Source organism: Anser cygnoides, chromosome 4 (genome assembly GCF_040182565.1).
Source record: "Anser cygnoides isolate HZ-2024a breed goose chromosome 4, Taihu_goose_T2T_genome, whole genome shotgun sequence".
In the NCBI taxonomy this organism is placed as follows: Eukaryota; Metazoa; Chordata; class Aves; order Anseriformes; family Anatidae; genus Anser; species Anser cygnoides.
The window spans coordinates 73906544-73932224 of NC_089876.1; the positions used below are offsets into that span (position 1 = coordinate 73906544).

The window sequence follows — 25681 nt, forward strand, 5'->3', positions numbered from 1 at the left end:
CAGGCATTGCACAAAAGTAGGGACAAGCTGAGGGAAGATGGAATTTAGACTTGAACTGGAATGAAAGTTGAACAGATCAGAAATGTAACACCAAAATAAGAAATCTTAAGCAACAAGGGTGGAAAGAGCAGTGAGTGGATGATAAGACGCACACAAAAAAAGAAAACAAACAATATATCCAATAAAGCAAAGATAGATGGGGAATGAGCAAGCACTAACAATCAATAAGAAGTGATTGACTAAAGTGAATTGTGCAAGGCCTTGGGGGAAAAGGTCAGAGAGTACACTGGAAGATGGAAAAACAATATGATCACTGCGATCCTTTGGGGAAATACGAGCTACAAGCAGATGTGAAAACAATTGATTTGCTAGTACCTGCCAGTGATGGAAAAGATCCAGTTGTGGAATGCTAATCACCATGTTACAAATTTATGAGGGCTCATTCCTGTAGGTGATAGCTGAACAAGTCAGTTCCTTAGCCACTCACAACTGTTATGTATTTACTTTATTTCTGGTTTCTGTATAAGAAAAGTAGTCTTATATTTATTACTAGAAAGCTGCATTTTGAGAGATTCCCTTGTGGTTCCTCAGGAAATTTTCTGCTCTCCAAAGACTCATTATTTATAATTTGTACTGAGGTTGGAGAAGTGAAGCAATCTTACTAGGATCAGGGTATGCAGTCTTGTAACCATATAGCTAAAAAATTTAAATGCCTTATTGTTGAGTTGCATTCATTAATTTACCTGCAAAGTACGACTAGCCTAAAATTTAAATACCCATTAGCTGATACTCACCTTCAGAAAGGCTGATCCCTTCTGTGAAACAGCTTTGTCTTTCTTAACATTTGCCTTTAAGGTTTATATCCTGTACTATTTAACTGAATTAATTAGGGGTGGGCAGTCCGAGCACAGAAATATGATGTGAACGTGTAATAGCTGTCTACCCATGAAGTTTACTAGCAGACATCTTTTGGTCCTGCCCAGAGTTTTTTTCAAACTAACATATGTGCACACTGCTAGCTATATCCTTAACCATACTGAACTCAAGAAAGGCCGGCACTTGGTAGCAAAGTAGATGGCATCCCTTCCAGAGGTAAAGGGGCTATCAGAGCACTTCCACTCTGCTGTTAGTTCTTATAATGCTGTCTGAAATCCTGTTTTAGTAGAATCTGTGTATTCTGGCACCTGGGTGTTGGGTCCAAGGATGGTACCTTAACAGGTAAAGGCCTCAGATTTACTTTCATATTCATAAATCTAACAAAAGGGAAAATAATCAAGAGTTAGAAACCAAGCATACATGTCTAAAATACTGCTCTTTATGGTGTTCCTGAGAAATCAGTGTGCTGTTTAGTCTACCTTAAGGGTCAATAGATTTTAGCTATTTCAAACCAGAGGCGGGAATAAATTGCAAAGCAGCCTGTCTCCTGGTGAGCTGGTCTTGCTGACAAATCACTTTTTTTTTCTTCTTTATTAACAAATGTGTCTGGTAGGAATCTTTCTGCTGACTGAAACTGTGGCAGCATGGCATGGGGAGACGCATGGTCTCTTAGACAGGCATATCCCATATAACTTAGATCTGTACAGGTCAAGAAAAGTATCATAAATTTCATTCAGGGACTGGTAAGAGCCCTGTACAGGTATTGGAGCTCTGCTGTCATACTCAGAGCAAGTTATGCTATTTGATAAATGAGTTGCTGCCGTCCAGGCTAGCTTCCGTTACCTGATTGATTTAAGGGGTGCTGTGATGTGGAGCACATTGTCTTGTGTCAGTGTTTGGATACTGTTCATGATACATATCCTGTACTTTGAGTAGGTCGAAGGCTGAGGATGCCAGCTACCAGTGTCTCTCCCCTCTATCTCTCCCAATGCAGTTGTTAAAGGACTATTCAGTTACGTCAAACTTCATGGCCTTTCTGCCTTGTCATTGAATTTTGATGACTGTAAAGGATATTCTTCGTCAGGAGAATAGCTTCTGACATGGTCAAAAGGGGAAAGTTTGGCTGCTCACTAGTAGTTCCTTGGGGATGGTGTTTGCAAAATCTTTAAGATTCAGCCTGAAATCTGAGCTTTTGGCCTGCCTGCCAGGTGTGCTTCCCTCAAGTATGAGTTAGTTTGAAAATGCTCTCCTCTAGCTGTGTTCTTTTATATCTGTGTCATTCAAAATGTAGCCACGTGCCACTTCTGTGTCCAAATGCAGCACGCAGATTGGACCAGGCCAAAGTATATGAGGCTTAGATTGTAGTTTAGGAATAATAGGGCCAGTAGGCAGCTGAAGGTAACCCCTTAAGAATAATAGCAAAGTTGCAGGGCCATCTTATGAGACAAACAGGTTTTGGAGGTCTACTCCCAACCCTGGAGGCCCCTGCTAACAGTCCTCTCGTCTCCAGAGGCAATTTGAGTCAGCAGCTGGAGAGTAACACATCTCTGTCATTCTTGTTGTAACTGTCTCAGATTTGGGGTCGTGTTTGGTGCTGTATCATCCTTTACTGAAGTAAAAAAAAGGTGTGTGCTGATACCATAGAGAAATGGAACAAAAAGCCCATGTTCTTACTGTGGTAGAACTCCAGTAACCCTGAAGTAGGTGGATGGGTTCTTTAATAACATTAAAGGATTATTAATTAATTTAATAACATTAGGCTTTAATATCTGAGAACTGCTGGTGCTCACGGAGGGCCAGGCTTCAGTTTGCGTATCCCAGGAGAAGACTCAGGAAGGAAGTACCTGCAATGTAGAAACTGGAAATAACAGGCTTGGGTTCCATCAGCAGTTCTGCTCCACACCTGAATGATCTCAGGCAAGTAGTTACGATTTCCAAACTAATTGGCGTGACTAATAGCTTAGAAACTTCGGGAAAGTCTTTCTGTGTGTCTAAAGCTAAGCAGAGTGGTCATATTCTTAGTGCTACTGCTACAACTGAATATCATGGATTTGATTGCAGTAAAAAGAAACACAAAATGTGATATACAGGCAGAGAGAGACTTACTCCCCAAAAACCTCTAATCTAAATGTATACGTTGGAATCAAAACACGGATTAATGAGTTTACCAAATCTTTTTTTCCAGGCCACAGACAAGTTGGGAGCTAGTTAGTTGTTGTAGCTCTGGATTGCCTCTGAATATACAGTTAAAGTCATATGAAAGTATGTATTGGAACAAACACCTGCAATTTCATGCAAATTACTTCTTAAGTAAGAAGTATTGAGAAATTCATAGTAAATTGCTTTTTGTTGTTCTAGGTTTTTTTGAAGGCAAGATTTTTTTGTTTGTACCCCTCTTCCAATTTGTATACACATACGATGACTTTTATGTTGTTTAGATGCTTTTATGCTGGCTCCATTAGGCTACAACTATATCAGAGTGGTAAATTATGTACAAAACCATACCTGATTAATACAAAAAAGGTGGGTACGCACCTTTGCAATCAAATCAGTCTTTGCCTGCATGTACATAGTGAAGCAGAAAACAATAGATGTGGGGGGATTACTATGCTGTGGGGGAGAAATAGGCGTGAATGAAAATTGCAGCACCATCCGTTGCTAATATAACATGAACATCAAGTCTGAATTCTCAGAAGAGAAAATGCTGTTCCTCGTAGCTTTTAAGGAAGCTGTCAGTTTGATGCTTATTTGCAAGAAAAATTGTTCACTATAAATAAAGTAACAACCATTTTGGAGACATGGGCAAAATAGGCCAACTCACAGAAAGCTACTGTTTTTGACAGAAGAACTCAACCATGGAAGCAGAAACTGGGACTGAGAATGATGTTGAGAAAAACAAAGATAACCGCCAAAGTATTTTACAAAAGATATATGATTCAGCGTAGAGAGAAATGTTATTTAACACTTGTTCAATAATGAATGCATTTACCTTGGTCTGGAATTTATACATGACAGAAAACAAATGGAAGAAATTAAGTCAGATGTTTGTATGTTTGAGCTTGTTTAATCATTTTCTGTGATTTTAGAAACCTTTCAGTTCCCAAGGCCTCCCTCACCATCAGTAAAAGAAGACTTTTCAACAGAGTAGAAAAGGAGATTTGCTTTGAAATTATATCTTGGCAAAGATTTATAGTAAAGATGAATAAATCCCAAGTTCATGCTGAGTAAGATAGATTCACTGAATGGCAAGGCCAGCATGGTGGATGTTTGCTGCTGCCATGTTTCTTACAGCCTTTCTGAGGTCTTCTCTAGAGTGATCCTTGCGGTTAGAAGCTGGCTTTGATTGCCACTCTGCTGCAACTCTCTGCAGAGGTCATACAGCATTTAGAAACAGCCACACTTCAAGAGGATTAACTTTCATGATCATCTATGATAAACGTATGGTGAACTGCAGGGAGAATGTGATGTGCCTAAGTCCTTTTCCTGATTTTTCTACATTTAGGAGGTTGCCTTTTTGTGTGTGTGTTTGGCTCTACTTTCAGTCCTCATCTCTGATGAGTGCTCATATGTGTTTGGCTTCAAGCTTTTGAACTGAAAGGAAGCCAGTTTTACATGAGCCTCTCTTTAGTTATACCTCACAGAACGAAGTAGGATGACCACTGCCCATACCTCACATCATGCAAGGGAGCGATCCCACTGTGATCATGCCTCAACAATTTGCTGAATCTGACCGAAATGCTCTTCCGTCGTCGTCTTCACTTAATCTTTTGACACTGCAACATCCTGTCTTTTCTTTTGCGTGGCAAGTTGGCCACATGTGCTTAATCACCTTTCCATTCCTTGTCATGTCTGAGCTGATTTGCCCCTTATTTTCCCTCCTCTTGTTTGTTGTGTGATTTAGGATACATGAGGATACATGAGGACCTTTTTCAAGGCAGTTTCTTTTCTTCAGCTGGCATTGCTTTAGCAAGACCTAAAGGAGGACTGAAAATCATAAAGGTAGCAGGTTTTTTGCTTTCGTAAAGCCAACTAAATTTTGGCTGTGAAACTCAATCCATGAGTAACCTTAGAAAACACATAAATCTTTTATAAGTTTGTTTTCTGCTAATTTTATTACCCCAAATCTGTCGCACACATTGTTGACTCAAAACATGTAGCAAGTAATCAAAGACAGACAATTTATAACCCACATGTAGACTGCAATAGGAAAAGCTAAAGAGGATATTTACAATTCTTTTTTTGGAGGAGGTCGGATGTGATGTGGAAGTTGTTCAGAAGCCTCGGCTAGGCATTAGTTGTTGAATGCACAAGAGACTAAAAGGGCTTCATGAAAATTGCAGTTCATGCAGAGGAATGCAATTTCAAAGTTATTTCATGAATTCAGATAAAAACATGGAATTGAAAGCAATAATGCTATCCAAAATTTTTTGTGTAAAATATACCAAACTGATGTTTTGAAGTTATGCGACTTAAGAGAAAAGATTGAGGTAAAACTGAAAACATCAGCACCCCGCCCAATTAAATGAATATCTGTCGCAGTAATTTGAGGTAAAATATTTGATTATTTAAATACGATCTTCAAATTAAGATCAGTCTTTTCTGTGTTGTGATCAGTGATAGATATTCGTCAAAAGCAAGCCAACAAAAACAGCCTGAAGGAGATGGAGCATTGCTCTCTATAATAAATTATAATTCCCAGCAGGAGTACCCCGAATAGTCAATGGAAGACTATTGTAGGTTTTGGTTTCTTTTTAGCTTCTAGCTCATAGTGCTGTCTAAGCATCATTAGTTATTGTTAATAACTTTTTGTATTTTGACCCTACAAGAAAGGATCTGTTTTTAGTCATCCATTATTTTAATCATTACTGCTACATTTTAAGAACCTCACAGATAGGTCACTAATGTAAAAAGTTAAAAGAACACATTCACCAAGCTACACCTACCCTTTAATGTATCCACTCTCTTATATATTTCAGGATTATAATGATGTTCCTTTTATGTTTCTTTTAAGATGATCTTCACCTCCAGTTCTAAATTCTTGTTAAATGATTATTTTTTTTTTCTTAAAGCCTTAACAATTGATGAGGTTCCCTAGCCATCACTTTCTGGTTAAATGCAAGACCCTGAAGAGGATTAACGTTGAAGATGTCCAAAATTTGAATGTAGCAAATAACACCTTCTGCCCACAGTAAACACAAAAGATGTCTATACATATGCTCCATCTGTTGTAACAGAGTATTATTACTGTGATATTAAACCCTTATGAACCGTATTGCTTTAGCTACTGCCACCAGTCCATAGTTTGCTTAATTCCTGGTGTATTGCTTGTTCAGCATCTGTAACTAACACTTCACTTGGTTGTTCCTTGTTCCACGCCATTTTAGGATATATAGTATGCAACTGCTGGTAGGAGTCTGAGTGCTGGAAATGGTGGTTCTAGAGTTTGCTCACTAAATATAGGGTAGTGATGATATAAATCACTCTTATTCTTAGACTGCTGTAGATCACTTTCATTGATATATATATATATAGTATAGACCTGACATTTACTGGAAGAGGTCTTGCTTGATCATTTTTAGCTAATAAATTGCTAACCACTTTTCACAGTCAACAGGGGAATCCCTCATTCTATTAAATATCAGTCTGTGATGTAAGAGCCACATTTCTTAATAATTTGTGTAAACTGTAGAGCAATGCAGTCCTAATTTTGGCTGGGCTGGAGTCCTGATAATGTATGTCACTACGCATAATAAAAATATGAAGAGCAGTTAATGTAGGAGGAAAACATTATCCTAATTTGAATCAAATTGATAGCACTAGTATTGACCTCACTAGATGAATTATTGCAGACATTAAAACGAGGAAGCAACGGCCATCACCTTTGATAAGTAGAGTGCAGGCTGTAGAAATACAGTTATCATGAACTTCACATAGATTAGAATGTGTCCACACAATCCTTGAAGAATGATAAATGACAGGAAGCTGGCACCTATGAATCCAGTGCCTACCAGATTTATTATTCTGTCCTTTCATTCTGTCTGGCTGATAATGAAACGTTTCTTGTCTTTGCAAGGCTCCTTTGCATAAAGTGGCAGAAGATTTTTCAGAAGAAGCATGCACCTCATATGAGCTGCCTTCTGAAGCAAATTCTGTGTGCTTTAGCATAAGATTTATGAGTGACTTAAAATCTGAACATAGAATATTCCTGAAGTACATGCTGTGGGTATACAGCATCCTAGGCACACAAAGCTAAAACTGTTCTCCCCTGCAAGGGTTCAGGCCCTTCCTTTCCTGAAAGGCAGTGCTGAATAAAGTCTAGTCTTTACCATGATAATCAGAGAAATTAACTTACTTTTTCAGCTGGATTAGTTAAACTGCATGGATTCTCTTTCAGTATAGTCTTTACTCAGTTTAGTTTATTTGACTTTCAAAATAAACCAAAGCAAAGGGAATGAGAACTACTTCAATTCAGGAAAGTACGTCTACACATAGGCTCAGTGTAATTTTACCAGTCTGCACTGAATTCATCACTTACATTGCGAATTAGTTTGCATTAAAGGCATGATGATATAAACAGGAGTAGGCTGGGGAAATTTTAATAGCTGGTGATGAGCACTGTACCCCGCCCACCATAGATGTTCACAGAACCTTTAGCTTCCTCAACAAAGCGTGGACAAATGATAGGTGTTTTTTTTGTTTTTTTTGTTTTTCTGAGACCTCTTTAGAAATCAAAACACATCTCCAAAATGCATTCTCCATCAGGCACTGCATACCAAAGTTTCTGTACTACATTCTCCAGCATAACTTCGCTTAGCGGTTGCATTTATTATAGAAGAAATTTATTAAAATCCGTGCCTTCAGAAGCAAAGCAAGGTTGGTAAGGAGAGGGAACGTTCTATATCAGAGAGACTGATATATCTGGGGAAATAAAGGCAAGCAAGAACTGGGAAAACTAATTGTAAATTACCAGTACTGATGCTGAATGGAAAGAGTTCTGTGCTGCTCAGGAGTGCTGTGTGGTTTGTGTACCTCAGTGACTTGAGCACTTCTGGAAAGAAGTAAAAATGCCTTTGGTATTTGTTTGAGCAGAGGCAAATTGCTACTGTTCTGTATGCTGCCCATCACAAATTTATATTCATTCTACATCTATTTAAAAGGCGAAGATGTGCCCAAGAAGTTATTTGTGTCCCAGAATGTAATTGGCTGTGGATGTTCCATAATTTAGAGTAATACAAGATACTGTTGATATCTCTCAGGATATTGTCTCACCAGCCAGTCAGGATTTTTAACTCTGAGCTGCTTGGGATGTTGTCATTAATCTAACTAGGTGTCTGCAATATGCCGGGTAATCTTGCGTGATGAAGAGCTGCTGCAGTCCTTTGAGATGGGTGGCAAGAGTGTTTTGTACAGGGTAATAGAGTGTCTGGAGCCGAGCAGTAATGATACAGCTGAGAAGCAGCAGGTGTGAGGAATAGCCTTGCTAAAACACAGGCTTAGTCAGAGCTCTGCAGATACAGTTGTCAATTCTTTTATATTTCCTCATTAAAACTCTGTGATTTGGTGAAGGATTCACTGTGGCTCTTGGGCCTTTCCTGGTACGGTGGAAACGGAAAAGAAATTGGTCACAAGCTGCCTGTATGATTGGTGTAGCACATCCAAACCCAGACTGTCCTACAAAAAATATGTAAGCCTTTGGGGCCATCTTTTTGTTCGTGAAGGAGGGCAAAGGCTACGGAGCCTCAGTGTCAAGGAAATGTGTGTCTACTGTTGTGGTTTTATGGTCCCATGCATCCCTGTCCTCACCAATCCTTCCTGCAGACAGGCGGGCTGAGGTTCTAAGAGCATAGCATGTCCTTCTTTAAATACAAGCAAAGCAGCAGTGGTAAAAATCACAGTTTCTCCCAGTGAATGCTAACAGCAAGAGAGTTTCTTTTACTGAGACAGCAAAATGGGCTCTTCTCTGCAACCTCGTTGGTCGCGGTGACTTTGGTCTAAAGGCCGTGTCTGCTTTGACTCTAGTGAGATGAAGCATATGAGTAGAACCTGTTCATGTAAATAAAGGTTGCAGGACCAGAAGCAGAGGCAAGCTCTTTATCAGAGGGGAAAACCTCACCTTATTTAAATTAAAGGGAATTTTGCCAAGCTTTCATGCAGTGCCCTTAATGTGACTCCAAATGCTATGCAAGTTCTCAAGTATGTTTTAAACCAAATCATTGCCATGTTTTATTGATCTGGAGTGATTAACAGTGTCCTCACTTCACCTTATTTATTTCAGATGACCAGACCAACTATGATTTTAACTTACCAGATACCAGGGGAGCTCCAGAAAAAACAGATCTCTGTTTTGAACCAGAAGTACTGTCTGAAACATTAGAAGTTAATGAGCAGTCGGTATTGGTGCTTCCAGAAAGAATATCATGTGAGGTAAGGTTTTTGGATGCTAAAATCTTCGGGATAACAGTCAGTGTTCTTCGTTTCCTGCTGCAGTCTCATTCATACTGTATCAGTTTTGAAAACAAATCTCAGATAAGGGGCCAAAATGAGAGTGTATGAAGACTGCAATCGGATTTATTTTGTCTTTGTGTCACATCCATACTGCAGCCAGAAGATTTGCAAGTAAAATAGTTTTGAGACAGCCTCCGAGGGATTGTGTTTCTATGAGAATTATTTGTCAGCTTGGGTAGAGATGTTACTGTCACAAGGACCTTGTAGTTTAGAGGGAGCATATAGTCAGCGACTTCTGGAGATACAGAGAGTCTCTTGTGAAGAATCCACAATGGGCACATACATATGTACCCGTACCGCAGGAGTTACACAATGAGCAATCGTATGAGCATGTGCCTTGCCTAATTTTAAATTGAAATCAGAAATATTTTTGTATACATATCTGCATGCACGTCCAGTGGACACAAATGTTCATGTGTGTTTGGTTTTGATCAGGGTTGCTGTGAGAAAATATGTGAAAATGTAAACAGAGGAAATACATTATCCAGTGCTGCATTCCTTCATGTAATTGGGTGGCTGTGGTCAGATATGGAGGTTGCAGTTGAAATGTCACATATTTTGCTTGCTGTATTTCAGCGAGCTGGCCCATATGTTAGCCCTTGGGGGCAGATTACCAGCTGAATATCAAGTAATAAGAGAGATGTTTTATTTTGATATGTACCATTTATGCCATATCCTATACATACGATAACAACACTTTAGTGCAAGTCACTTCAGTTCAGGAGGGCTGTTGTCTCAGGTTACTTGCTGCTTCTGTCTTACTTTACTGTCAGCTCATTGTAAGAGTTTAAACGAGTCTTAAGTATTGTAGGTTCTTCTTACATGCTTGAACGTTGTTTTTCTAGACTGTACAGTAGAATAGCTGTAGAAGAAGTAGCACTACACCTACATATGCATTTAAAATACTGCTTTAGAACATTGGTAGGTAAGCTGAATTTTAAATGCTACATTAATTTTGTCATTTATTGTTTGTAAAATACTGAAGGATAACACTGAGATGGCATCATGTTTTGGTGTTGTGCTGTTTTTTGTATGAACGTATTGGTAAAGGAACTTTCCTTCCAACTTATGTTTTAATTTGCATTTTATGCTTTCAGTATAATTTTATGAAAGACTGACTAATGGGAACATATTTTAATTTTATAGAACCCTGGTGAAATATTCATTTTGTTGAAAGATGAAATAGATGATGAAACTTTTGAAATTGAATTCATAGCAGATAATCAACGAATTAGGACACAGCCAGCCTCTTGGAGTAAGAAGGTCAAGTATATGAAAGCCTTAGGTAAGAAAAAAAATCATTACCTTTAAGTAAGGAGAAAATTTTGAACTCCCTTCACTTTTTCTGATAAGTAGTTTCACTTCCCACTGCTTTGTAGGTGTTTCCTGTACATGGGTTTTGCATACAGAACATTTATTAATAATGCAGAGAAGCAAGGCCGTGTGATTTATGGGAAACTAGGCTCTATTAGATTATTTTTGTGTGGTTAAATGGCATGTGGCAGTCTTAAAATGTCATTGATTAGTCACAGATTAACATTCTTCAAAAACACTGCCATAAAATGGAAAGCTAATATTCTTTTCTTATTACCCTATTACTAAAATGTTTCATTTTATATCTAATGCAGTAACTTTGGTTATATTCCTCTCTATAATTCTTACTGACATAGGAAATATTTTTTCTCTGTTCTTTTTTTCATGTTCATGCCATTTCTCTGTGTCACTCAGATCTGCTGGTTTATAATGATTTTTTTCAACTGTTCCATACATAATTGTACTTGCCATATTTTCCTATTTTGCCTGGAACATGACAAACAAAGGAAAAAAACCACAACATTTTATCTTAGGAGATCTACAGTGCCAATTTAAAGGTCACGCTTGTCCCCATGCACTTAATGAGAGTTACAAGTTAAAACAGTTACGACCTAGGCATTCAGAGTGTAGCTTGCCACTCTGTTGCATGCTGTATATTCCCAAAGGAACTTACATAATATTTTATTTTATGACCATTGCAATGCAACATTAGGTAGGAAGAAAAATATATATTTAGGCTACAGTATGAAGAAAAATATATATGTAGGCTACAGTTTTCTTCGAGCTACAGGCTTCTTGGCACTATTTTTGGGTAGCTCTGTGGCCTGATTTTTAATGCTGACCACTGTCCATGTGCCCTGTTCTTTACTGCTGTGATGGTGCAGAGAGTCTGTTTTTAGAGACATGAATGGGAAATACATCGCCAACAGGAAATTTTCATCAGTAACTGGATTTCAGAAGAGGAAAGCTTAAATCCTTGTTCTCAGGTCTTAAAGGATTCTTACAGAATGATTCTATAAGATCATTGTTAATCACAGGGAGGTTCCAATAATGGATGCAGAAATAAATTGGGAAAAGTAAATGAAATATGATGAAAAATGTGGTAGAGAGCTGCAGTTTAATTTTATTTCTGAAATGTTTTTGTTTTTAAAACATTTCTCTATAATCTTTGTTACAAAAACTGGAGAAGTTGAAGTTTGGGAATAGCTTTTAATAATAAGGATCTAGCTGATCTAACATTATAAGAAAAATGGGGAAAAAAAAGTTTGGGCAGCTTTCCATTTCAGTTAATGTTCTGTTCATGTAGTTTCTTTGGCCCTATTACTCTTCTCCATTTGCAGGGTTGCGCATTTTTATCATTCTGTAGTGGGCAGAGTTAGAATTGTAAGAAAACTGTGCTAGTGCTGGTATGGTACAGCAGGATGCCGGGCACAATGAATACTAATGAATTATAAAATGAGCTCATAGAGAGGGCTCTTGCTGCATACACAGAGCAAGTCATACTTAAGTAACAGACTGTACAAATGCCTCTTTCCTTTGCTTTTACTAGGTAAACAACTGGAATGGAAGTAATTATACTGCAATTTCTGCAGTCTAGTTCAAGTCCAATTTTGAGAACCTTGCCTGCAATTAAGAAAATGTTTCAAAAGATGAATAGCAATTTGCAATAAATGAACTTTTCCTTAATTTGTAGACATAAGGGAGCTGATTATAGGTCATCAGTCCATCAAAGGGAAGTCGGAAATTGGAAGTATACAGTTTTCATCTCCTTTCTAACGTGAAGCAATACAGTAGCTTTGTTTCATACGGATTTGCAGATATGTATTTTCTTTTGTCAGCTTTTTAATGTTAGATTGAAAGGCCTGCATACAGAACTGCCTACACAAAATCATCTGTGAAATGCAAATCCAATCAATTCATCACATCTTATGTATTTTCTGTGGTATTTTCCTCTGCTCTTTTACTCATTCCCTGAGATGTCTGGTCTGGGATTGCAAAATATTTTCAGCTACTGTTCTGATTTGTGTTTTATAAGATTTTCCTGCTGGCCCTGTATATATAAATGTCTACTGTGGGGGAGTCATTAAGACCACAGCACAGATCGAGTATTATACTGCACTAGAAGAGATTGAGCGCGTGTTTCAGAAAGTGGCTGACCCAATAGCTTTTGCTTGTCAGGTAAGTTGACTTCTGCATTAAGTTAATGAAAAAAATAGAATGTAAGTGCCAATATGAGCTAAGAAAACATACACCGTGCTGTAAAGACTTTATTTTGATTGCGTAGTAATGAATAATGGCTCAATAATAGGCTTAGGATTAAAGAGGCCCGTCTTTGAGATACCTAGTTGTGAGCAAGTCAGGCAAGTGAAAACAGATTTTCTCTCCTTTTTTTGTTTTCATTTAGAGTGATATAAACATCCTTGGTGCTGTATATGCCCAATGAACAACATCCTACATTACAGAGGATGAAAATAATAACAAATAGTAGCGATGTCTCTCTCCCTTGAAAGCCTTCCTTTGAGTATGTTCTAAAGCCAATAGAAACAAGTAATCTTAAGTCACATTGTATTTGGAAGATTATTATTCATTCACCAGTAAATGGGATCTTTTTTTTGGCATAGCTGGTACAGAAAAAGGCAGGTTGCTATTCATGCAGAGTCCATTTACAGCTGCTGAATTATCATTCATGTGGTTTGCTGGTTGCCATGCGGATTCTTTGCATATATTTAGAAGAATTCAGATTTTGAGCTGGATTTCAAATCAGCACAGCAGACTGCAGTACTCTGCAAAATCGTTTGCCGATGGCACATACAAAATAGTAAGAAAAGAAAACATTTATTAAGAAAGAACAGAACCTCAAGTATCATTTGTTGAATGGTGGGTAGCCAGAGCAGACTTGTCATGATGTCTATATTGTAATTGCAAAGCCAGAACAAAAATAATAGTCTCTGTTTCCAGCGCAGACAGTCTCATTTTCCTGTGACAAATCTACCTTATCTACCACCTAAGGCATTATAAACATAAAAAAAAGGATTAATAAAAAATGATGTATTGTGTTATTTGTATTCAGTTCAGGATGGGGGTAGATTGTTTCCAAATACATTTCACTTTTGTTCTAAGCAAACAAGCCGTTGCACAAGAAAAAATAGTGTAACTTTAAATACAAGTGAATTCTTAAAATCTCTGTAATATCCATCATTAGAAGGACTTGGACGTAAGTTTCTAACAGGTTTTATTTAAAATGTTATGCATAGGAAATGTATTATGATTAAAAAATATAACTAATGTCGTAACCTAGATACCTACGACACACCTGCTATTTATAATGGAGATCTCTTTGTGTTATTCAGGAGTCTGACCCTTCATTTAACCAGCATGCTTAATATTTAGTAAGACACATGCGATTCAAATTATATACAAATGCAAAAATATTTCTGTGCAGAGCAGTAGCACCAGGAAATACAGCTGTAGTGTTATGACTATCAGCTGTGTTTAACAGTTTGCTTGCCTTTACTCATCTGGGTAATAAGCAAGCTTTTAAATGAGTAGGTACTCTATGCCGTGAACTTAATGTTATTGTGTTGGCAACTGGAAAATCAGTCGTGAGAAAATTTTCATAGTCAAGCAAGCTTTACAATCCACACAATATGATGACTGCTGTGTAAGAAAGTATACTGATGGTAACCCTTTTGTAAGCGTGCATGGGTTGGAAGATTTGTCATTGCATTTAATGATACCTACTGGGCCAGGGAGTGAGGTATGTTAACTGGCTAGGTAGCTGAGCCATTTCCACAAACTTTTAAAATACTTTAAGCTTTCATGTGAACCTGATTTAATGGCAGTAAGATATATTGTAAAAATACAATTTACAGAACATGATTTAACTTAATCTTAAATTTGTTCACACGAAGAAAAACAGAACAGCCTTGGTACTAATTAGAATTCCCATCAAGTAGCAGGAGTAGTAGTAACTTTTATTTAACCAGGATAATTAAAACCTTTGAGACTATCAGCTTATTTGCAAAAGTATCCTGGGGCAACAGTGGTTTATCTATGCAAAGTAACAATCAAACACAATGGAAAACAAAATTAAAGTAAAATAGAAAAGCTTACAGCAATTATTGATCAAAGCAATATCATTCTGTGGTTCAAAGAAAAGTTCAAGATTTTCACAAATGCTTGCAATCCTTATTAAAATTCTCTGATGAAAGGAAATTGCTACAGTAATGCATACCAAAGATACAATGCTTTGGTAAAATGCTTTCATTATATTTTATATCATGTTGATGGCCTTTGTGGCAACTTGGAGATGATATCAACACGAAGACTATTGTCCCCTTCTCTGCTTTGTCCCCCAGCAAACCCAAACAGATAAACCAAACCCAACGAATAAATAGGCTTACAGCTATCCATTCCTTTCACTGATGGTCAGGTCAATTCATAGGCATTAATGGGAGGCCAGCAAAGCATGGGACTCCTGCACCTATACATTCCTCTTTTTATTTTTAGAGAGGAATTAAAGATTAACACTAGCTATAGTTTAGAGTAAATGCATTCTAAGATTTTCACAAATCATGGTTTTGGATGAAATTCTTTGCTGCATCTCTGAGATCATTTTCTGTTCTGTATTTGTCTGCATTTCTAAAAGCATTTAGCAACATTATCAAGACATTTTAAGAAACCAAGCAAATATTTACAGAGTAAGAAAATAAATAGAATAAAAACTAATTGAGTTTCTTTCCCAAATTTTTGAAGGAATACAATCTGAAAATTTATATTAAAGTAGGAAGAGTTGCGATTATAACAACTGTATTATAATTCTGAACAAACTTGCTGTCAGAACATATAGGGCTGAACATGGGGTAAAGGCCATTCATTTTTTGTTCTCTCGCTTTCATACAGTTCTGCATTAAAGAAAGTCTTGTAAGTAGTAACCTGACTGATTTTAAAGTTTTTATAATGCACAAGTAAACTTTTCATATATATATATATTTTTTTTTTCACTTCTCATCAACTTTTCATTTCAACATTCCCCTGGATTTACATGTTGTATTGATTTTTCTCTCAGACTTTCTACTAAATGCAACTATTGATTCAATTTTTTAGTGTTGGGGTTTCTTGGTACACATTTTTTAGGATTTCAGAAAAGTGGAAAGTAGGGTCATATCCTTATTACTGAAATCGATAGGTTCCTGTTAGTTTGAGTGACTTAGAGTATCCAGAGAGAGTCAAAAAGTTTTTGTGACAAACTTGGGTTGAATAATGTGATTCTGAGGATTTTTGAGATTTTTTTATATCATAGTCATCAAACAGGATTTCAGTTACAGAGTATATTGAAAAAAAAAAGAAGAATGAAAATAAACTGCAGCCTTTTCTGTGAAAACTTCTGAGAAATAGCTATATGCCTTATGGGGAGGTATTATGTATGCGCCTTCACCTGGTCCCCTAAGATACTTCCTTTGAAACTGTTTTTAATATTTCAATCTTCTAAGCCACATTAGCAACTCTTATTTTAAAATGTTTCCTTCTTTTCCCCTAAATATGAAATCTCTCCATATTCCACCAGTGGCTAAAGTTGTAAGAAATGCCTACGTGATTTTTTTTTTTCAACCTTAGCCCATACTGTGTGGCAGAAGTAATCTAGCTATGGAAGTGCATATCAAGTAGTATCTGATACATAAAAACTACTGAAGTAGTTCATCTTTATGTAAATGTAACCTTGTTAGTACTGCTAAAGCCAGTGAGAAGTATGTTAATTTAGTGTCTGTGTGCTGCTTCAGTGGCACACATTTTCAGGGCTTTGTTAGCAGTTACGAAAGAATGTAGGTCATCTCATTCACGAAAGTAGCAAAATATGTGCTTGGGCTTTTCCTTTTTATGAGTGTTATTGTTGTGATGCCCAGGTGCGATGGATAGCCAGCACCTGGGGCTTCTCTGTTGCTCACTTCTGTGTCCTGCTGCTCTGAAGAGGAGGCAGGGAGGGGAGATGGTGCTTATACCTGGGGAGGAGGTAGGGAACAAGGGCTTGCTTCTGGGGATGAGCTCTGGGGTAGTTTGCAATACTTGCAGAAGGACTAAGATTGAAGGGGAGAGCAGAGTGGATGGAGAAGTATTGCCTGGAAACTTACTGGCTTAATTCTGAATGGTTTCTGGAACGAAGAACTTGCCTACAGGGACATGGGCAGGAAGTCATGCTTTTACTTCTTTTCTGTCAGGTTTTAAATCTTTTTTTCTCAGAGAAAACGTGGGCTCTCACAAACTTCTCACTGGTTCAGCGTTTCCTTGCAGCGTGCTTAACTTTAAATACTGTCCTATTCCTGTTGGCTTTTCAGCATGAATTTGAGGTGTGTGGTGGTGGTGGGGTTTCTCAGCAAGTTCCCACAGGCCTATAGAGATCTGTATAGGGTGTATCAGAATACATAAATGCACTGTGCTTCGTCTGAGAGCATTCTGCAACAGAAAGGGGCAGTAAAGTAAATGTCTCTAAAGTGAATTCCTTCCTGGAGGAGATCACCTTTGTGTTGGTATGGAGCTCTTTCCTGCTAGCTGGAGAGTGCAGACTATTCCTGTTGCTGGTTCTGTGTCAGTCTTATTTCGGCTAATACCTTCACATAACTAGTGGAACAGGCTTTCCTGTGTATGAGCTGAAAGGCATCAATGTAGGTATATTTTTAATAGTTAAACTGTATTTTCTTAGCATGCCTTTGTTGTAGAGTAGTAGAGAAAAGCTAGTCATTAAGGTTTCATTTACAGGATCGCTTGTTAAATCATGTGTTTGAGCCTTCAGGTTTCAGATCCATGTAGAAAGAGGGAAAAAAAATGAGACAGAAAACTTGAAGCAAATCTCACTGTGAAAACTGTATCAGAAGCACATTGTGCCTGCCTTCAAATTCCTAGGAATGGATGGGCTGGTCTTCGGAAGGCAGACCTGTTAAAGCATGACAAATCTAACTCTAATTCAATTTGCTCCCTTTGGGAAGTCAGACACTGAGACAGAAATTGGCCTGTATTGTAAAAACTGACCTTTTGTTTTACCTCTTGTAAAAACTGACCAGCTTGATGTGGTTAAACATGCAACTGTTTGCGACCTTGAAAATTTTGCTGCAAGTTCACGAAATTGTGTGCCCTTCTCATTTCAAGAACTTGCTCTGTCTCAGACTGAGAAATATTGCTTTATTTCACATCACTTTGGTTGTTTAAGTGCAAAGTAAGAGCTATACATTCCCAAGGTACTTCTCCCCCAGATTTCTGCCTAAATGAAAAGGGGAAGGAAAGGTTCCTGCCTCTGCTCTTGTTTTTTCCAGAGAACCTTGGAAGGCCAGGTTAGCTTGAGCGCTTGCTGAAAGGAGCCTGTGGAGTATTTATTTGGCTTTTGTAATACAAGACAGTCTGAATTGGTCTCTGTGAAACTGTTCCTCAGGTATTTCTCGACAGATAGTAAGAGACAGGTGTTGCTATGTTTGTTTGTTTGTTTTTGTTCATTTTTATTTTGAACAGTGAGGGCTAGATAGGAAGCAAAGTGTGTATGGGATGTCCTTGCCACTTTAGAGGAAATTTAAAATATTAGTTCAGATCTAGTTCATTTAGCAGCCAGCCTATGTATTTACCCTCTGTATAGGGGAATTTCTGCTATACGGTTGTTTCAGTGAATACCAGTGGGTTTGAGCCTCTTTCATCGTGGCACAGCTTCTGCATATGCACTCATTTGAGCTTGTTCCTAAGTCATTACTTATCACAGAACGGTTTGGGCTGGAAGATCATCTGTCACAAACCTCAGTGCCATGGGCAGGGACACCTCCCACTAGATTGGGTTCCCCAAAGCCCCATCCAACCTGGCTTTAAACGCTTCCAGGATTATTGTTGTGTCAAGTGTAAACCAACTCCTGAGTGTTCTGCTGCTGCTGCTGAGTTTCTTCTGGTGCCCAGAGCAACACAGACTATCTTTATAGTGCTTAGTGTAAAACGTCCTTACCCGTTCAAATCCCTGTAGTCATACCTCTCGTCACACCAAGGAAAAAAGTACTTAATTATGGCTGCCCTGAGAGTCGTTAGGAATGAATCTTGGCCTTTTGTCCAGGCAGAATTAGGCAGTCAAAAAATGATCTCATAGAAGTCAGTGAGGATTTCCCTTGTCTAAAGACTAAGTACTCGGTAGGAAGCTCATCTAACTGGTTGCTTGCTATCAGTTTCTTAATCTGGCAGCAGTGTCAGGCCAATGGCTGATGGAATTGATGCTGTTTCCTACCTAGCAAAGTGCACGATCTTAATATAAAGCTTTCCAGTAACAGTGCTACTGTATTCTTTAAACTCATCCTGAATTACTGCTGTAATGAGACCTTGGATTTTTTTGGTACCTGGCATCTGTTAGAACAGCTCCTGATTATTAGACAGCATTGTCATATCCAAATCAAGAATAGATAAATACAAATCTTCCTGTCCTTACCTGTCCTTCAGAAATTTTTAGTCACAGCTGAACTTTGTAAATTATAATATCTGTTTCTTTTCAATTGTATCGTGTTATCCCGGTCCTTGTATATCATAATATCTCTTCTGTAACTTTCAGAAACTATGCTGGTCTTACTGAGTTTGTAATAATGCTGCCTGAATAATTTGATTCACTAGCAACCTGAGGATAAAGTTAAAAATACATATGCAACACATGTGCTGACTTTATTTATTTGTCTTTTGAACAGGCTTTTAGATTTTCTTCTGTGGAGAAGCTGGACAGTGTTCTGACTCTGTTATTGGAAAGCAAAATAATTACATCTGAATTCCACATATCCCAGAGTGAAGAGCAGCACTATCAACAAGCTAGTGAGTCCCTTCTTCTATGCATTCATTTTGTTGCTGCTGCTTTGGTCATTACTTATAAATGTTAATATGACAATCTTTAAATATTTAAGACCACTGGTGAAATGCAGGAGTCCATGATAAGGACAGCATAACCAAGAAACAAAAAACTGGAGAAAAAAAATCTGTAAAACATAACTTCTTGAGTCAATACTATGTATTTAGAGTTGTCTATCTGAATGTTTTTAATCAGCTTTGGATTAAACACAAATTAACAACTTCTCAGCTCAGCAGATTTATACTCATGGAGAAAACACAATAAGAGACATACATGATGCCTGTACATTATCTGTGTATATTTGCATATATTTTTACTAATCAATCTTGTTGCAAGACTCTCAAACTTTGTGCTCTCCAAGTTTGAAATAACAAAACAAAGCATCTACATTCATTTTAGTAACTCTGCTTAATGATTTTCATTACTTTCTTCGTGTGTGTGTGTATATATATATCTATACCTAACAGTATAATTATAGTGAGTTAAAATAGGATTTGGCTATGAAGTAGGGGCACGGTGTGCGCAATCCAGTAGCGTACCACCATAAGCCACCATTTAGTGGAAGGTCTTGTTTGAATTAGCCACTCATTAAGGGTTCAGATTGTATTGCAGTAAATCAAGTTTGATTATTTAGTTTGTGTTTTGAAAACATCATTATGATGTTATTCCAGATGTGTGTTGGACCTCAGCTTTACCAAGAAACTGTATGTTTCCCTTCTGAAATAGTTAAGAAAGAAGTGTTCAAGTTGTTGGCTGACTCGGGTTTTGTGTAACCGGACTGTGGTTTTGAGAGAAAATAAACTCACTGTGTTCAAGTATAATGTAACACTTCTCATAACCAAACAGAACAAATTTTCAAGGTAATCTCTACTGTGACCACTATCATGCTTCCTTTCATTTTGAGTAAGGTTTCTTTTATGATGAAATTCATCCCTCTGTAGCAGATAAACATGATTTCTCTTCTCATGCATTCTAAAAGTGAGCTTAAATGTGAGTCTGGGTTGGTGGAAGCAAAGAAGTAGGGTGTTAACTGAGCCACCTGTCCTTGACATGCTCCTGTGCAGGGCTGCAGGGGAAGGGATGTATAGGACATATTAGAGCATCATTCCCAATGTGAAGTGTTTCTTCTGAGGAACAAAAGATTTTTCTGCTTCTCTGGGAACTCGTTAGATCTAGGCACATCTTTGAATACTGGGAATAATGCTTACCAACCTGTAATCCCTTGCCAAAAGGCCTGTGCAGTTCAAGAGCAAGCTGACTGCTTGTGAGCTTGAGCCAGATAGGGACCTTCCTAAAATGAACTGGTTTGATGTGTGGTGTAACAAAGTACGGAGCTGGATGCTTAGATCCTTGATAAAAGGAGGTTGTGGTTGCAGAGCTGGAAATACTCAGTGTAGGAGGCCTAGGGCTCTGATCCCCCCTTCTGCCTGAAAGCTATTTAAATGCACGTCTTTGATTCCCTGTGAGAGCATGCCAAGCAGGCATTAAACATGTTCATGTCTAGTAGAGGACTAGCATCTCATTTTTCTACTGTTTTTATAGCATTTTTTTCCAAGTACCATTTTTTATGTTTATTCTTTCAGAGAGAAAAAGTCAAAGAATGAAAACTAATTAAATACTTCTGTGGAGGAATTGAAGCTATTGACAAAAAGCTCTTTAGCACTGAGATAAATTATTCTTATCTCTCTGATAGGCAGAAGAATTGGTCCTAATTTCATAATTGCTGTATTTTCAGCTTTTTCCCCTAGTGGTCAAAACAGGCCAGAATTCCAGTTGTCAATTTTCAGGGGAAAGACGCTTTGCATTGAGACGTACTTAGTTGAATAGAGGCACGTTGACACATCAGAATACAGACACCAATACTTAACATCTCAGTGACTGCCTGTAAGTGATTCTTGTAGGGTTCTCGCCGACTTCCAGGCTTTGCTTCTGAAGGCTTCAAAGCCTGTTGAACTCAATAAGTAGAGCTTCTGATTAGATTTGGTATCAAACACTTAGTTCATAAAGCTTGATGAACTATGTAATTTTCCTCCAAAAGCTTGTGACAGCTTTTTGTGAATCTGTCATCTGATGGACTGTACTTAATCTGACTTTCCTCTAGCTTAATAATAATGTAAGACCTCTAGCTTAATAATAATGCCTTTACCCAAAGATGCGCTGCTTGGAAGCTAGATGCTTTCAAAGTACAGATACATTCCTTTCAACCTAAACACTATAACAAACATGCATTTTTTTTAGCCATATCCTTAGGAGGCCTTTTCATCTCTCCAGTTGTTGGTGTGACTACAGAATGCCAAACTCGCCCCATGAGGCACAAATAAGAGAAGCCTTTTCCGCTCTGGTTTTACTTTGATGCTTTATTTTAACTTCAGAGATAGCACACTGTGATACAGCTGATAAATCGCTGTGCTTGAGAGTTCTCAGTATGAACTCAGTGAACAACTAATGAAGATAACACGATTAGTTTTATTGGATAACTGAAGAATTGCTTGGTTTGACTTCTCACAAAGTGTACAGCTGTGTGATTAAAAAATTTAGGACTACAAAGCTAAATATAAAATCCAATAGGAGGAGTGCATGTTTCTTTTTGGGATTCTTGGCTGTATTAATGGTAGTTTAGAACGTGAAATCAACAGATGTATGTTTGCTTACACAATTTTTCCAAGAACACTCCTTCCCCCCCTGCCCCCCCCCCCCCCTTTTTTTTTCCCAGAATGGCTGTTTAACAATTCTTTTTAGTATGATGAATGTCAGTACTTGTGAGAGCTTGGTGTCTAGGCTGGCAAGGTAAAGACGGACAGTAAGGGTGCAAAAGATCAACTCCTTCACTATTTTACTTTCAGTACCTCTATTACAAATATGCCTGAATAATTCTCTCAACTAAAAATCTTTTAGAATTCACTCTAGAATTCGTTCTTCAATGCGTAGTTTCAGATTGCCTTACAACGACACAAATTTTTATTCTGTACAAAAGCTCTCCACGGAACATACAGCTTCATCCTTCCAGGTGATGAGAACCGAAGTATGTACATGATGTTACTGTAGCTCTTACTGCATATTTCCTACTATGTGCATACATTATTATATTTATAGAATTTCTTTCTTGCAAATTCTGAGGCTGCTTACTTGTCTTTCAGCTTCCATTTGTTCAAATTAAGTTGGAGACTTAACTTCAGTTGGAGCACTTTATGAGAGGCCCTATGTGTACTCCCTTGTTTAACATGATTTGTCAATGTATGTTATGTATTTTTAACATATTAACATATGTATTTTTTAACATATGTTATATCAATGTAATATATCGCACTAATGTGTATGGTTACCTGTCTTTATAGTAACACACACATGCAAACATGCCTGTAAAAAACACATGCTTAGGATAAAATCATCCATTGTTATTTCCCCGGGGTAAACTCAACTAGAACATTTTTCTTATTCCTGTCTTTTTTGAAATCCTAATCAAAAAGCAAGGTGTCATGACAAAATTGCTGTGTGACCATAATATCTAACAGAACAACTCCACCTCCTTAAGACAGGTATATCATGGGATATAATGATTTCTGATAAGGGACGTTTTTCAGATGACGTCATGGATCACAAATACATATTCTATCTAGAAACTTGAATTTCATGACATCTAAGTAAAGAGAATTTTTTGAGCAACACATCACACCTTATGGAGTCCCTTGTAATATGAAAACCTAGGGCTGTAGTCCTGCAAGCACTTTAACTTGTATGTAATGTTCTTCCTGTGTGGAAGCTGACTTGCTGGATTACTTGCAGGAAGAAAATTGCATCTCAGCCTACATGGAGGCAATGACGACACTATCTTTAGTTGTTGTTTGACCTGCTTTTAAGCTTGTCAGTATTATTAAAATGAAATTGATTTTTGAAAGATTGGAGGAGGGAATTCATGGTGTATATGGTGGTTTTAGTGTTGTTTGGGTTTTTTCGTTTGTTTTTTTTAACAGACCAGGATCTCCAATGATAACCCACGGATAAGATGGGTTTCAGTTGGTTGCTTTGATGAAGCATCCTATTTTAATAGTTACTGTAGTATCCAAAAAGTAAAGCAGGAGTCTCTACCAGCAGAATATTGTTGGAACTGCTGTATGTGTAAAAGCTTGTCAGAAATGAAGTGCACATTTCAGACTTGAACTGTGCCTTTCTTGTTTTAATTTAGTTTTTTTGTTGTATATGTTTTGTTCAGCTGAAAAACATCTAAAGTTAAAATGATAGATTGTACAATGTTCAAAAGAACATTGTCAAAATATATTTAGGATTATGCATGGATATTACTTCCTAGCGGTATAGAAGAATTAAGATAAAGACTTTTTCAGCTTATCAAGAAGAAGAGTGTTTTAGGAATGAGTGATATTCAAAGAGATTATTCTGTAGTCCTCTGAAGGAGAATATCAGAAGCCCAATCAGCTGAGAAAGCTAATAGACTGAGCAGAAGCCACTGGAACAGCATTGTGTTTAACATCACAGCGTTAACTGAAAGACAGAGCCAAGGCATGTGGGATTTTTTGTGCTGGTGATGAGAACAATGAGGTAACTCGTCCTCCATCTCTTGTGGAAGCTGGAGGTACTGTCCTGAATATTGCACATTACGTGTTAAACTGCTTTCAGCGTACCTTGTATGTATATTATTCCTCTACAGTGTGGTAAAAGACTCCAGACAAAACATAGTAACTGATCAAAGCTCTTCTTGAGCTGGTGAAGCTCTGAATCTATTCTTGAATTCTCAGTTTGGGAGTTCTTGATGTGTTGATTTCTGAGGTCAAAGAAGACAACTTAACTGAGGAAAACCTGTGTGTCTTTTTCCTCTACTGGTGAATTTTCCTTGATTTTTTTTGTTTTAAGTCATCTGTTACCATTGTTCTGATTAAACCCATATATTGAGGCTTATGAAAAATCCTGAATTATTTTGTAGAAAATAGTGTTGGTTTTTTTGTCTCCTAACAGTGCTAGCAACATAACAAATTGTATCCTGATTTCTCTAATTCTTTCTTTCAAGCAGAAACATCAGTCCCAAAAGAATGGTATTGGGTTTCCAGCTGCTAGTAAAACAACAGGAGGAAAGACAGACTGGGAGAGGGGAAACAAGAGGAGCTATAAGCGCTTTTTTGTTTAATTGATATTGACACTGTAGAAATCATGCTAAATGTCTGTTTAAATTGCTAAAAGAAGTAATGTCCTGTATCAGTAATTTCAGAAATAAAAGAAGGACGCCTTAAAAAACCTACAGAAATATAACTGTAGGTGTTCTGCTTGCTTGCTGCAATTTTATGAAAATTCCCGCAGGCTAAGGCAGTGCTACAATGCAGCAATAATAGATTTTGTGCTCTGTTCTATAGCTGAGGTGTTGCAGAATGCCCTGCAGAGAAGAGTGGAGAAGGGACTTTGACAGGACAAAACAGCAACCCCCTCTTCACCTTGTGTGTGTCAGCTAAAGCTTTTAAGAGCAAGCAATGGTTTCAAAGTTAGTGGAAAGATGAAGAAGTTGCCTTCATGCACTTAAAAATAAGCCACTTGGTCATGGTCTCTGTACTGTTTCCTTCCTGTTTATGATCACCAGCTATCTAGTTCCCAGGGTAGTTGCAAAACTACAGCAGCTTTTCTCCCTTAATGTTCTTCATCAAAAGACTGCTGCTGGTTACAAACTGTGCACTTCTACTTACCCCCGTTAACTACTACTTTTCTTCAGTTGTGTATATATTTAACTGAAATATATCAGTTGTTCAAATTTCACAGCTGATAAAAGTTCCAGTAATTTTCCCAAATTCAGTGTGATGAGCTTGCAAGTTCCTGAATGCTTTCGTGCTGAAGTCATGTGTCCTTTCACAAGGTTACAGCATCTTGCTACTGTGTATAATGCAAAGCTTCAGGTAAAGGAGTTAAACACAGTGTGGTAGAAATATATTTACAGTAGAACTTCTAATTTGTCTTAAGAGCTTGCTAAACTTTGAACTGGCAATTAAGTGAACAATTATAATTTAAAAAATAGATCTCGCAGTGGGTTATTCATAATTGGTTGTTTTGACAATGGTACCCACAGTTGTCATTGGCTTTTGCTTTAGTTGCTAAGAAAGAGATCACTTCACCTTTAGCAGGCGACTTGGGAGGCATTTAAAT

General features: G+C 37.6%; 1 protein-coding gene across 7 annotated transcripts in view; it reads left to right on the plus strand.

Annotated features, from left to right (window-relative positions):
* The window catches only part of BANK1 (B cell scaffold protein with ankyrin repeats 1), a 141468-nt gene that overhangs the window by 31528 nt on the left and 84259 nt on the right, over positions 1–25681 (plus strand). For all 7 annotated transcript variants that reach the window (XM_066996832.1, XM_048066399.2, XM_048066397.2 and 4 more), the window contains 4 exons: positions 9152–9300; positions 10528–10666; positions 12731–12873; positions 19389–19509. In XM_066996832.1, the coding sequence (XP_066852933.1) occupies positions 9152–9300; positions 10528–10666; positions 12731–12873; positions 19389–19509 (552 nt within the window). The remainder of the gene's footprint in view (positions 1–9151; positions 9301–10527; positions 10667–12730; positions 12874–19388; positions 19510–25681) is intronic.